Source organism: Globicephala melas, chromosome 9, assembly GCF_963455315.2.
Source record: "Globicephala melas chromosome 9, mGloMel1.2, whole genome shotgun sequence".
Classification (NCBI taxonomy): Eukaryota; Metazoa; Chordata; class Mammalia; order Artiodactyla; family Delphinidae; genus Globicephala; species Globicephala melas.
In genome coordinates, this window is record NC_083322.1 from 73,268,947 (window position 1) to 73,283,393 (window position 14,447).

At 37.4% G+C, this 14,447-nt stretch overlaps 1 protein-coding gene across 2 annotated transcripts in view; it reads left to right on the forward strand.

Annotated features, from left to right (window-relative positions):
- SP4 (Sp4 transcription factor) overlaps nucleotides 1–14,447 on the forward strand; it is a 71,682-nt gene that overhangs the window by 29,148 nt on the left and 28,087 nt on the right. For both annotated transcript variants that reach the window (XM_030857082.2, XM_060304701.1), the window contains exon 4: nucleotides 9,774–10,002. In XM_030857082.2, the coding sequence (XP_030712942.2) occupies nucleotides 9,774–10,002 (229 nt within the window). The remainder of the gene's footprint in view (nucleotides 1–9,773; nucleotides 10,003–14,447) is intronic.

The following is a 14,447-nucleotide window of genomic DNA, read 5'->3' on the forward strand; positions in this document are numbered from 1 at the left end:
AATCTCAGTGAAGTGTTTTTCTAGATATTAGTGTCCTCATCTGTAAAATGGCAATAATAGTGTTACTTTAGTGGAATAATATATGTAAAGTCTTTTGCACAGTGCTTAGAGCACAGAAAAGTTTTCACTAGGGCTAGCAACCATTTTTTGTTATTATAATTATTTTTCTTTTATTGAGTTCTTCCTTTCTATTGTCAGTGTTCTTTTTCAGGGACTCATCATCTGGAAGGTAAAATAGCTTCTTCTTAACTGGCTTCTCTGTCTCTAGCTTTGCTGTCACATACTTGACATTCCAGAGTTTTCCTAAAACCCAGATTTGATTATGTACTCCTTTTCTCTTCGTCAGAGCCTTCATAGGTTTCCAGTTGCAGACTTTTCAAGTTATTAATGCTTTTTTTTTAATTAAAAAAATTTTTTTTGGCTGTGTGGAGTCTTTGTTGCTGCGCGTGGGCTTTCTCTAGTTGTGGTGAGCAGGGACCACTCTTCGCTGTGGTGCGCGGGCTTCTCACTGCAGTGGCCTCCCCTGTTGAAAAGCACGGGCTCTAGGCTCCCAGACTTCAGCAGTTGTGGCTCGCGGGCTCTGGAGCGCAAGCTCAGCAGTGTGGCGCATGGCCTTAGTTGCTCCACGCCATGTGGGATCTTCCCGCACCAGGGCTCGAACCCGTGTCCACTGCATTGGCAGGAGGATTCTTAACCACTGTGCCACCAGGGAAGCCCTAAAGAAATATTTTGGGTTACGAAGTTAAGATATTTTTACTGGTAGGGTTATATAGTAAAGAAACTTTGGAGATTACTAGTGTTTGTTTTCTTACAATCAGCATTCTCACTGCTTGCTTCTTAATTCTGTTTAGATGTCCCTTCTAAGTGTATTCATTCTGTAAAAAAAGATAGTTCTTCCTTTCACTTTCTTGAATTCAGGTATCAGATTAGTGAAGTTTAGGGTTCATTTTTAAAACGTTGCCCAAATCTGCTCTTCATGGTCGACATCTGCTCGTCATGAATAATGGCAACCACTTTAGGACTTAAAATGAGAGTGAAAAAGCTTAATTACCACCTGCCATGCCTCATCAATAGCAGATCCTAAGTGATTGGAGTTGCCTTTCCTTCCTAGTTCAAGGAGGTTCAAAAGAGCAACACCTTCAAGCATGAAAATTGGTTGGCAGGTTTTACTTAGGTATACCTCTGAGATACCTGCTCTTGAAATACAGCCTAGTGTCTTATTAGGTGTTGTTGAATTTCTGACCCATTTTAAGAGATGCATAGCTTGTAAACCAAGCTTGACCTGGTTGTGTGTGGAGTTTTGTTTTTTTCAATAGATGGTAATGAAAAGCAAAATCTTAAATTGATGCATAGGGCTGGTTTAGGCAGCTTTCCTATCTAATCTGTGTAAAGGTCATGTTAGAACACTGATAAAGTCATGTCCATAATGTAATATGGAGGATATAATGATGGGTCTTCTACAGGTCTTATTTGAAAATTATGAATAGAACTTCCACACTCCATTCACTTGATTGTTTGGCAATGTTGTATCTAAAATGTGACCTTGAATCCATTAATTTTCTGTTTAAGACATTGATAACTCTCTATTGCCTCCAAAGCCCAAATTATATCCCTGGTTCCCAAGGAGATACCATAGCCACCTGGAAAAGAGTGCAGGGCTCTGGATTCAGGCTGAACAAGGTTCACACCCTGGCTTTGTAACTTGATAGCAGCTGTACTTGATAGCAGCTGTATAACCTTGGGAAATTTACATAACCTCTCAGAGCCTTCAGAGAGGGCATTAGGTGATAAAGGATAAAGTAGTTGATTATGTATTCTGGCCATTTAATAAATTCAGTAAATGTAGGTGACTATTATATGGCAGCTATTCTCTGGTTGGGGAAGGGAGGGGTGGCCATGATATTTTAACAAGGATCCACCCCTCACACCCCTACACCAGAAAGTCACTTGTTTAAGAAATTGAATAAGGACCTTCCTGATCTAGCCCTCCAGCACTACCTTTAAGCCCCTCGTTTCCTGGAACTGTAATCTCCAGCAATATGCTGTCTCAGAGTTATGCCTGTAAATATACCCATTCCCATTGCCTTCCTGTTTACCTTTATTCTTTCTACCTGGCAGTGGTTTTATCTCCTCCAGGAAACCTTCATTGTTTCTCCTTTCCAGTAAATCATCTTCCTCTGTACTACTTAGGCATCTTATGTATGTTTTTGTTGTAGCACATATTATAATTATTTGTTTAAACTTGTCTTCCCCACACGTTCGAATTTCAAGTCAGACTCTATTTATCTTTATTTCTCCAGCAGTGTTAAGCATGTAGCAGGTACTCAGGAAATGTTTGTCGAATGAATAAATCTCACTTGTACACTAAGTTCTTATGCAAAGATCTAAGACTTATAGAAATCTGAACGGCTGTTACTAAGTATTTGTACTTAACCAGTTATGCAATTTCAGATGTATTGGAGTTAACATTGAGTGTTTATTGTACTCCAGACATTGTGCTAAGTGTATTACATGCGTTATCTCAGTTAATTCCTGCCACTCAAAGGAAGAAACTACAGAGATTTAGAACTCAAAGACAGATCTGCCTGACTTCAAAGCTCTGTTTAATCTATAGGTATTGCTAAACTGTCTGTTGTACCTACTCAGGGACTCAGTATAGGTTTACAACTTGTACATGACCCATGATAGGTCATGGAAATCATTTGCTAATATATAGTTCACCTTCACTTAAGAAGTGCAGAGAAGACTCAGTTATTTCTTAATGTTCTCAGGTTATAGTTCATCTGTAGAAAAACACAGAGTTGACAGCTCTTCAATAGGTAAAGAAGTATTTTGGAATAAGCATAATTTCAAACTCAAGGTATTATTCTTTTTACTACCACTGTACTATGGAATCTATCCAAGTCATATATCTGTCAAAGTCTGTTCCCAAATGTATATTACTCTCTTTGTAAGGGCTTTAATTCAGAGTCATGTAGTTGCTTTTTTTTTTTTTTAATGGAGCTGCGTATAGTTTATCGTTTTTCTAGGCATATAAATGTACCATGTTTTAATTTTTCATACATTTTATTTTGGTTCTGGTTGTTTATAATGAATAAATGAGGGCCATGAACATTAGTTGAGTTATGGAAGCTCAGTTTAAGTAGGGCTTCTTAACCTCAGCACTACTGACATTTTAGACCAAATAATTCTTTGTTTTGAGGGCCTGTCCTGTACACTGTAAGATGTTTAAGAGCATCCCTGGCCTCTGTCCACTAAATACCAGTAATACCTTCCAAGTTGTGAAAACCAAAAACGTCTCTAGATATTGCCAAATATCCCCTGGAAGACAAAAATACCTCCAGGTGAGAATCACTAGTTTAAAGAGACTTACAGCCAACAAGAGTAGAATTTTTAGTTAACTTTTTTTTTTTGAACAGCTTTATTGAGGTGTGATTCATATACCATATGATACAACCATCTAAAGTTTACATTCAGTGGCTTTTAGTGTATTCACAGAATTGTGTATTCATCACCATGATATAATTTTAGGACATTTTCATAACCTCATAAAGAAACCCCAGGGACATTAGCAGTCACTTCCCATTTCTTCTTCCTACTCCCCCTGCCCCCCAACCCTAGACATACCTGGTTATCTTATTATGTTTAGGAATACACAGACTTCTTGTCTGTTTTAAGTTAGATTATAAGGCAACCAAATCCTATTTCAGAGTATAGTTATTGAAAATTATTTGCATCAAAGTAAGGAGGCATATATTCTTTCCTTCAGAGGCCTTTGTATAGACAGACTCCCAGTTAAATCTGTAGAGGAAATAAATAAACCAAAATAGGCTGATTTAAGAATCATTTTAATGTTTTCACAAGAGTAAGAAGTCCCTCTAGCCCTCCACAGCAAGTTTTATATTATGGAAGTCAACAGTTTTTGTTTTTCCTGTTCAAATCTAGTAGATAACCTTATATCCTAGACTATGTGTAAAAAACACAATTATGAAACATGTACTTAAAATAGTATTTTGAACCTGTGCGTCACTATTATTAAATAGATCATTTTCAGTGAATTGGTAGTTGGGTTAATTTTTTTACTGATAGATAGTTGGGGTTTCTTTTATTTTTCAAATGTATAGGCCTGTTTTACGTACACAGTAATGTTACCTGTCGTTCAAATCTTGTAAGTCACGTTTTTTTCCATAAGAATAAATAAGGACCAGTTGGATTATATTCTCTTATTTATAAAACAAAAATATTAACTGTCCTACTTCCCTCAAAGGGTTGGTGTGAAATGCTAAGAGGATCAAATCAGTCAAAGGAAATGGACAATAAGGTTGTATCTTCATCTTTTATTATTTCTACGTCTCCCCTTGTGTTCCCATTGTATTTAAATGTTGTGAAGGCATCAGAGTTTTTAAAATGTCATTTATAGCTGACTTTGCAGGGCTTGACCAAGCCATATTTCCTTTGGTTTTAATATATGTGGGTAAAGCTTATACATCATAGAAAATATTTTAAACAAGACAAAGTGTCCTTAATAAATAGAGCTACACAAAAGAAATGATCTAAGCCATAGTAGATAAATGGCAAAGGATTTGAACACACAATTCAGAAAAGGTATTCAGATGGCCAACACATATTTGAAGAACATGTTCAGTTCTATTAGGAATCAGATAAATGCAGATAAAAGCAATAATAAAGTTCCATATTGGGTCTGTTAGTTACCAGCAGGTTTTTTCCTTTTAAAATTAATCTTTAATATGCTAGTAATACATGGAAACATTTTCCTTGTTTTAAAAAAAGTGCAGCTAACACTCCTGCTGACTACACTTCAATCTCAGTCCCCCTTTTAGAAGTAAGCACTGTTAATCAGTTTGTTACATATCCTTTCAGACTTTTTTCAATTTATGTGTTAGTGTGAAAATCATTGTAGGAAATATATAGTGTCTGTAGTATGTATCATAACGTAAACATCAGTAACTTTGTTTCATTCAGCCATATATTTTAGAGGTTTATTTAGGTTAGTGCATAAAGATTTCTTTCATTCTTTTTATCTATTACAGAATATTCTTTTTTTTCCCCAATATACACTTTAAATTTATTTATTTATTTATTTTTGTCTGCGTTGGGTCTTCGTTGCTGCACGCGGTCTTTCTCTAGTTGCAGTGAGCGGGGTCTACTCTTTGTTATGGTGCATGGGCTTCTCATTGTGGTGGCTTCTCTTGTTGTGGAGCACAGGCTCTAGGCCCTTGGGCTTCAGTAGTTGCAGCATGTGGGCTCTAGAGCGCAGGCTCAGTAGTGGTGGCACACGGGCTTAGTTGCTCCACAGCGTGTGGGATCTTCCTGGGCCAGGGCTCGAACCAGTGTCCCCTGCACTGGCAGGTGGATTCTTAACCACTGAGTCACCAGGGAAGCCCCAGGATATTCTTATTGTGTAATAGTTCTGCAAATATGATTCTTCTGGAAACAATGTTAAGAATGAACTTATAGAGGACAGTGGTAGCGGGGAGACCAGTTAGGAGGCTATTGTAGTAATCAAGCAAGAGAAAATGGTAGCTCGGTAGGAGTACCGTTTTTGTGGGATAACCTGTCTGATTCCTAGACAGATTCCCTGTGAAAAATCTGTGTGGAAATGTTCCCTGGCAGATGACAAGAAGAGTCTGACACTCATGAGAGGTGTTTGAGCATAAGGTACAGATTTGGGAGATACAGCTTACACATAGTAGTAAAAGTTATGAAAGTGTGGGAATAAACCAAGGAGCAAGTTAGAATGAGAAGTTGGAACTATGTGGGGGTGGCTAGAGAAGTGGGAGGAACAGCAGTGGTGAGTAGTGAGAAGCCCAAGAAGGAGAGCATTTCAAGAAGAGGGTGGGATTAGCAGCTCCAGGTGCTCCAGAGGTGAAATAAGATCAAAGGGAAGAGTATGTTTGGGTTTACCATCAGAGAAATCATTCGTTCTGTCATCATTTTAGCAGAATGATGAGTTGGACACCTAATTTCAGTAGTTTAAAGAGAGAATGGGAAGGACTTCCCTGGTGGCGCAGTGGTTAAGAATCCACTTGCCAATGCAGGGGACACGGGTTTGATCCCTGATATGGGAAAGATCCCACACGCTGCGGAGCAGCTAAGCCCGTGCGCCACAACTACTGAGTCTGTGCTCTGAGAAGGCTGAGCACCGCAACGAAGAGTAGCCCCTGCTCTCCACAACTAGAGAAAGCCCATGCGCAGCACGAAGACCCAACGCCGCCGATAGATAGATAGATAGATAGATAGATAGATAGATAGATAGATAGATAGAAAGAAAGAAAGAAAGAAAGAAATGAGGAGTAAAGGCAACCAGTGTAGGTAAATCTTTTAAGAACGTGACGTCAGTTTAGGTTTAAATGCTGATAGGGAAAGCTAACAGAGAGGAAGAGTTTCTGAGATTGTAGGGAGTTAGCTCCAACAGTCAAGTTTTAAGGACAGAGTAGTCAATGGTGTCACATGCAACAGTGCAGTCTTATTTGTGTGCATTGAGAAAATGCACATTGAATTTGGCCTTTAGGAGGAAATCTGTGAGCCAGGAGCTGAGTCCCTATGGTGGAAGTCCTTTGAATGCCAGACTTTGGTCAATGGGGAATGAATGAAAGTTATTGAGCACAGAAGTGATATGATCAAAACAGCATTAAAATGTGTTTTTCTTTTAAATTTTCCTTTATTAAGCTTATGTTATTGAGTGGCTCTGTTGTTTGGGCTCTGTTCCACATCTGGAGATACATCAGTGAACATAACAGGCAGGATCTCTGTTACCATGGCACTGAACATTCAGAAGTGAGGCGAAGACAGAAAAAAATAAAAGGACAAGATAATTTAAGGCAAGTAAGACAAAACTTGGTGATCATACAGAAATGGACTAAGGGGAACTATGATGATGTAGTCAGGAATGGCATTTCTAAAGAGGAGGATTTGAACTGAGATCAGACTGTTACTAACGAGTCAGCTGTGCAGAGATCTGGGTGCAAAGGCATCCTCGCCCAGACTAGAGAGTGTGTGCAAAGGCCCTAAGCAGGGAATGAGCCTGATTTGTTTGAGGACCAGAGGAAAAGGCAAGTGTGTTAGGAGTAGAGCGAGCAAGGGAGAGACTAATAAAAGATGAGGTCTGAGAGGTGGGTGGAGTTAAACTTGAGCAGGGCCTTAGAGGCCTTAGTAAGGAGTTTGGTGGCTTGTTCTTGATCGGTCACAGAAATGAAAGAAAAGTAGTATTGAGCTGTTGTTGAAGTGTCTGGGACATCTAGGTTAAGAAGTCAAGAGAGTTGTCAGGCTTAAATATTTAAATTCAAATATGGTTTGCTTAGTAGTATTCCTTGAAATAACTCCTCAAGTTGTTTAGGCATTCAACAAATAAACGTTCATAGGGAGGCTTGAGAGTCTGTTGAAATGGTATGATCAGCCAGTGATCATGGATCTCTAGCAGTTCTTTGACATAATGAAGGGCATCTTAAATAAATATCATTGCAACCTGAAAGGAATGACCAACTGTTGTATAAACAGTAGCTGGAAAAATTACGGCCAGAAATATCTCATGACTTCAGGGGACATAAAGAATACTTGCCAACCTGAAATACCTGCATCTCCATAGGGACCAATCTATAAAGACTTTGTATAGTGTTTAGTGCTGGTTTGGATAGAACTCCCATTTCCAAAAATGCTTTTTTCCCCCCAGTAAATAGGGAGTATGTGTATCACTGTGCTTCTAGATGCATAAGTAGTTTGCATAGTTTGCTTAGCCAAGGTCATCCTTAAGGAATCTGGTTTTACTGAGTATGTAGAACTTATGTGTGCCCGAAAGCTGCATTGAGGCATAATAATTATACTTTACATATTGCTTTACAGTTTACAAAGCCTTTACCCATTAGAAAATCAATTTGATCTTCATAAACAACTCTTCAAAGTAGGTGAGGGACAGGAATTTTAGGGAGGTCAGTATTATTAGAGGTGAGGAAAGTGAGGATCTCCAAGTGTACAGTCACTGAATGGGACGTGAACTCACAACTTCTCACTTTACTTTTCATTTCTTTACCTATCACACCTTGTTAATGCAAAGGTGAATGAAAATTTAAACTTTACTAGAAGAACTAAAATATGTGTCTCTACTAAAGCAGTGACAGAACACATATTTTTTTTTATTATTAATTTTTGGCTGTGTTGGGTCTTCGTTGCTGCGCGCAGGCTCTTCTCTAGTTGCGGCGAGCGTGGGCCACTCTACCTTGCTGTGTGCGGGCTTCTCATTGTGGTGGCTTCTCTTGTGGAACACAGGCTCCAGGCACACAGGCTCAGTCTTTGTGGTTCATGGGCTCTAGAGCGCAGACTCAGTAGTTGTGGCGCACGGGCTTAGTTGCTCTGCGGCATGTGGGATCTTCCCGGACCAGGGCTCGAACCCATGTCCCCTGCATTGGCAGACGGATCCTTAACCACTGCGCCACCAGGGAAGCTCCACATATATTTTATTTGTGTTAAAGTTATTGGTACTACCAAAGGTTTCTGATTGCTGTGACTACACAGAGGAGGGTGAGATTGACTTTGGCTGGCAGAGTCAAAGGTTTAATTTTGTTTTGAAAATGTGTGCTATTTTCTCACTTGCTAATTTTTATTGTCTTTTCTTGGTTGCTTCGCATGTTTAAAGTACTACATATGCAGCTTTAAAATAAACCCTTTTATTTTATATGCAGTACTCACATGTTTGTTTCTGCAACCATATTTTATTCTTGTATTGCCACTCAACTCAGTGGAGACTAGTAATAATGATAGCTAACATGTAATGAACAATTCTTTGCTAGGCGCTGGTGGTGGTAAGGGGTTTGTAAAAATTAACGTATTTAATTCTTACATCAACTCTGAGGTGGGAGCATTCCTTCATAAATGGGTGTTTTCTGCCCCTTCACATACTTGCTATTCCCACACCTGAGAAAGTAGAACTATGTTGAGAGAAAGTATAATTATAAGGCATACTCATATACACTCAGGATCAACTTAAGCCATGTAAATTTTGTCATATTATATATTGCTTATCATATTTTTCCCTAAGCCAACATAGCCAAGTTGGTATGTGTACTGACCTGAGAGGTGAAAACTAAGCTATATAACATGAGTGAATGAAGTAATAATATCCTAAATGTCTGTTCTGTGATTTTAGTGACAGTATGTAATAATCATGCATGGTTTTGCATTTTTAAAAAAACTGCTTAACTCAATGTGTAAAATAAAAAAAAAAGACTCATCAGTAAAGAGATGTTTGCTTAATTTAAAGTGTTTAGGAATGAGAAATGTCCATTATACTTAATCCTTTGTTTAGTTACTTTTTATTCCTGTATTTTTATGGAGTGAATGAGATGTTGCTTACTGTGGAAATGGTCATAATAATGCTTTTTATTTATATAACATCTTTCATCTGAGGATCTCAAAGAATGTCTCATGAATCGTCACAGCACTTCAGTGAGGTAGTAAGGTAGCAAGGATTATTAATCTTCATTTTACAGATGGAGAAATTAAGCCACAAGGGGGTTAAAATTTATGTATAGTCCCACCAGCCAGATAGAGAGGAAGCCTGAGCTGCTAAGGTTAGAATATTATATTTTAGGAGGATTGGCGTAGTATAAAACTTAAATTAACCCCTTTGCTTTTGTACTTTACACAGATAATCTGTTAGAACAAATATGGTAGCTTTAAAGTGTCCATATGGAAATTTTCTAAATCCTTTTTTTAGGAATAGAAAACATTGTAATACTCTTTTCCCCTCTCATTTTTAGGTCAGCAGCAAGGACAAGATGGAGTGAAAGTCCAACAAGCTACAATAGCTCCTGTAACCGTAGCAGTTGGAGGAATTGCTAATGCAACTATAGGTGCTGTTAGTCCTGACCAACTCACACAAGTGCATTTGCAGCAAGGCCAGCAGGCTTCTGATCAAGAGGTGCAGCCTGGCAAGAGGCTTCGAAGAGTTGCCTGTTCCTGTCCTAATTGTAGGGAAGGAGAAGGAAGGTAAATGCTCTATTGCCACCCAACTCAGTGGAGACTAGTATAATAGCTAACATGTAATGAACAATTACATGTAATCAAGGCACGTAGGGTATTAGTTAAAATCAAGCCATTGGCTGAGTACTTCGATCATTAGAACATCACTAGCTTTATAGCCCAAGAGTTGAGATACAATATTGTTATGAAGGGGATTAGATTGAGCTATTCTGGGAATGGGATTTCAGTGGTCCTCTACCATGTACCTTATACTTTCTTTTATGGTTTTCTTTCTTCATTTATTTATGTAAAATTTTAAAACAACTTTATCGATGTAAAACTTACATACCATGTAATTCACTCATTTAAACTGTACATTTCAGTGGTTTTTAATATATTCACAGAGTTGTACATCCATCACCACAGTCAATTTTAGAACTTTTTTGTTCCCCTGAAAACAAATCCTGTATTATTTAGTTATCACTCCCTCTTCCCTCCCAGCTCTAGGCAACCACTAAACTAATTTCTGTGTATAGATTTGCCTGTTCTAGACATTCATATAAATGGAATCACAAAATATGTGGGTTTTGTGACTGGTTTCATTCACTTAGCATGTTTTCAAAGTTGATCCATATTATAGCATGTGTCAGTTCTTCATTCTTTTTAATGAACAAAATAATATTCCATTGTATGGATATACAATATTTTACTTATCCATTCATCAGTTGTTGGACATTTGGAACTTTTTCCACCTGTTGGCTATTACGCTGCTACAATACAAGTTTTTGGTTTTGATTTGCATTTCCCTGATGACTAATGATATAAAGTATGTTTTCGTGTGCTTACTGTTGGCCATTTGTGTATCTCTTTTTTTTAAAATTAATTTATTTATTTTTGGCTGCGTTGGGTCTTTGTTGCTGTGCATGGGCTTTCTCTAGTTGTGACAAGTGGGGGCTACTCTTTGTTGTGGTGCACGGGCTTCTCATTGCGGTGGCTTCTCTTGTTGTGGAGCACAGGGTCTAGGCACGTGGGCTTCAGTAGTTGTGGCATGCAGGCTCAGTAGTTGTAGCTCACGGGCTTAGTTGCTCTGCAGCATGTGGATCTTCCCAGACCAGCGATCGAATCCATGTCCCCTGCATTGGCAGGTGGATTCTTAACCACTGTGCCACCAGGGAAGTCCCTGTGTGTCTTCTTTAGACAATTGTCTATTAAGATCTTATGCCTATTTTAATTAGATTATTTGTCTTTTTATTATTGAATTATAATAGTTCTTCATATATTCTAGATACAGGTCCCTTATCAGATTTATGATTTGAAATATTTCTTCCCGGTCTCTGAGTTGTCTTTTCACTTTCTTGATAGTGTCCTTTGGAGCACAAACGTTTTTAATTGTGAAGTCCAGTCTTTTCTTTGGGTGCTTCTGCTTTTGGTGTCATACCTAAGAATCCATTGCCCAATCTGAGGTCACAAAGATTCCCACTTTTCTTATAAGAGGTTTATAGTTTTTGTTCTTACATTTAGGTCTTTGATCAATTTGGGGGTTAATTTTTGTGAGGTAAGGATTCATCCAATACCATTTGTTGAAAGACTGTCCTTTCCCCATTCTTTGGATGGTTTTGGCACCCTTGTCAAAATCAGTTGATCATAGACAGATAGGTTTATTTCTAGACTCTTCAATTCTGTTTCATTGATCTGTATGTCTGTTTCTATGCCAATACCACGCTGTCCTGATGACTTTGGCTTTGTGGTAACTTCTGACATTGGGGAGTATGAGTCTTCCAACTCACCCAACATGAAAGGGTTTTTGATTGTGTCAGATGCTTTTCTTCATCTGTTGAGATGGTCATGTAGTTTTGTTTTTTATTCTGTCAATATGGTATATTACATTAATTGATTGTTAAATGTTAAAGTACTTTTGCATTCATGGGATAAATACAACTTGGTCATGCTATGTAATTTTTTTTATATGTTGATGGATTTGGATTTTTACTATTGTGTTGAGAATTTTTGCATCCATGTTCATGAGAGATATTGGTCTCTTGTTCTCTTATAATGCCTTTGGTTTGGGCAAAGTTATTACTGGCCTTGTAGAATGAGTTGGGAAGTCTTCTCTCCAGTTTCATTTTTTGAACGTTTGTGAAGAACTGGTATTAATTTTTAAAATGTTTTGTGAACCTGTGAAGCTCACTGGGCTTTTCCTTTGTGTATTTTTTTGACTACTAATTCAACCCTGTTACTTGTTCTGAGTTCTGTCTTGTTCTTGAGTCAGCTTTGGTACTTTGTATCTTTCTAAGAATTTGTTCATCTTATAGTTTTTTAAGTAATTGGTATACGATTGTTCTTGGTATTCCTTTATAATCCTTTTTATGTCTGTAAGGTTGGTAGTGATATCCCCTTTTTCATTTCTGATTCTAGTAATTTGAGTCTTCTTTTTTTTTTGTTAGTCTCCCTAATGGCTTGTTGGTTTTGTTGACCTTTAATCAGCCTTTGGTTCCATTGATTTTTCTCTATTGTTTTTGTATTCTCTAATTCATTAGTTTCTGCTCTATTCTTTATTATTGTCTTTCTTCTGCTTGCTTTATTTTGGATTTAATTTGCTCTGTTTTACTCTCTTAAGATGGAAGTTTACATTATTTAAGATCTTTATTTCCTTCCAGTTATATTGAGATATAATTGACGTACAGCACTGTATAAGTTTAAAGTGTACAGCATAATAATATGACTTAATACATCATGAAATGATTATCATAATAAGTTTAATGAACATCTATCATCTTGTGTAGCTACAAAATTAGAGAAATAGAAAAAATATTTTTCCTTGTGATGAGGACTCTTAGGATTTAGCTCTCAACAATTTTCATATATAACATACAGCAGTGTTACTTATATTTATCATGTTGTAAATTACATTCCTAGTATTTATTTACCTTAGAACTGGAAGTTTGTATCTTCTGACTGCCTTCATCCATTTCCCCTCCTCTGGTAACCACCAATCTGATTTCTTTTTCTGTGAGTTGTTTGTTTGTTTTTGAGGTGTAACTGACCTATAACTCTGTTAGTTCCTGTTACACAATATAGTGAATCACTATTTCTATACATTTCACAATGATCACAGTAAGTCTAGTTATGATATTACCACTGTACAAAATTATTACATAGTTATTGACCCTATTCCCCACGCTGTACATTTCATCTCCTTGACTCATTTATTTTTTAACTGACAGTTTGTACCTCTCAATCTCCCTCACCTATTTTTTTTCCTCCCTCCACACCCCTCTTCTCTGACAACCACCTGTTTGTTCTCTGTATCTATAACTCTATTTCTGTTTTGTTATGTTTGTTCATTTATTTTGTTGTTTAGATTCCACATATAAGTAAAATCATTCAGTATTTGTCTTTCTCTGTCTGACTTGTTTCACTTAGCATAATATTCTCTAGGTCCATCTGCGTTGTCAAAAATGGCAAGATTTCATTCTTTTTTTGTGGCTGAGTAATTTTCTATTATGTGTGTGTGTGTGTATACACACACACACACACACACACACACACACACACACCCCACATCTTCTTTATCCATTCATGTATTGATGGGCATTTAGGTGGCTTCCATATCTTGACTATTGAGAATAAGGATGAAGTGAACGTAAGGGTGCATGTATCTTTTCTAATTAGTGTTTTCACTTTCTTTGGATAAATACCCAGGAGTGGAATTCCTGGGTCTTATATTAGTTCTATTTTTAATTTTTTGAGGAGTATCCATACTGTTTGGTGTAGCGGTTGTACCAATTTACATTCCCAGCAACAGTGCATGAGGGCTTCCTTTTCTCCATATCCTTGCCAACGTTTGTTACTTGTTCTCTTTTGGATACTAGCCATTCTGACAGGTTTGAGGTAGGATATTTTTAAATATAGATATTTACAGCTGTAAGTTTCCCTCTAAGCGTTACTTTATATGTATCCCCTAAGTTTTGGTATGTTGTGTTTTCGTTTTCCTTCATCTCAAAGTCTTTTACAATTTCCCTTTTGATTTCTTCTTTGACCCATTGGTTATTTAGGAGTATATTGTTTAATTGCTAGGTATTTGTGAATTTCCCAGTTTCCTCCTATAAATGATTTCTAGTTTTCTTCCACTGTGGTCAGAAAACTTTGTTATTACTGTCCTTTTAAATTTACTGAGATTTGTTTCACAGCCTAGTATATGATCTGTCCTGGAGAACATTCCATGCGCTCTTGAGAAGAATGCTGTTGTTGCTGGAGTGTTCTGTGTATGTCTGTTAGGTCTTGTTTATTTACAGTGTTATTCAAGTCTTCTGCTTCCTTGTTGATCTTCTACCTAGTTGTTTTGTGGAAAATCACTGAAGATAGTGTATTGAAATCTACAACTATTATCATTGAATTGTCTATTTCCCCCTTCATTTCTGTCAGTTTTTACTTCTGTTTTGGCACTCTCTTTTTAGGCTTGTTTAAATGCA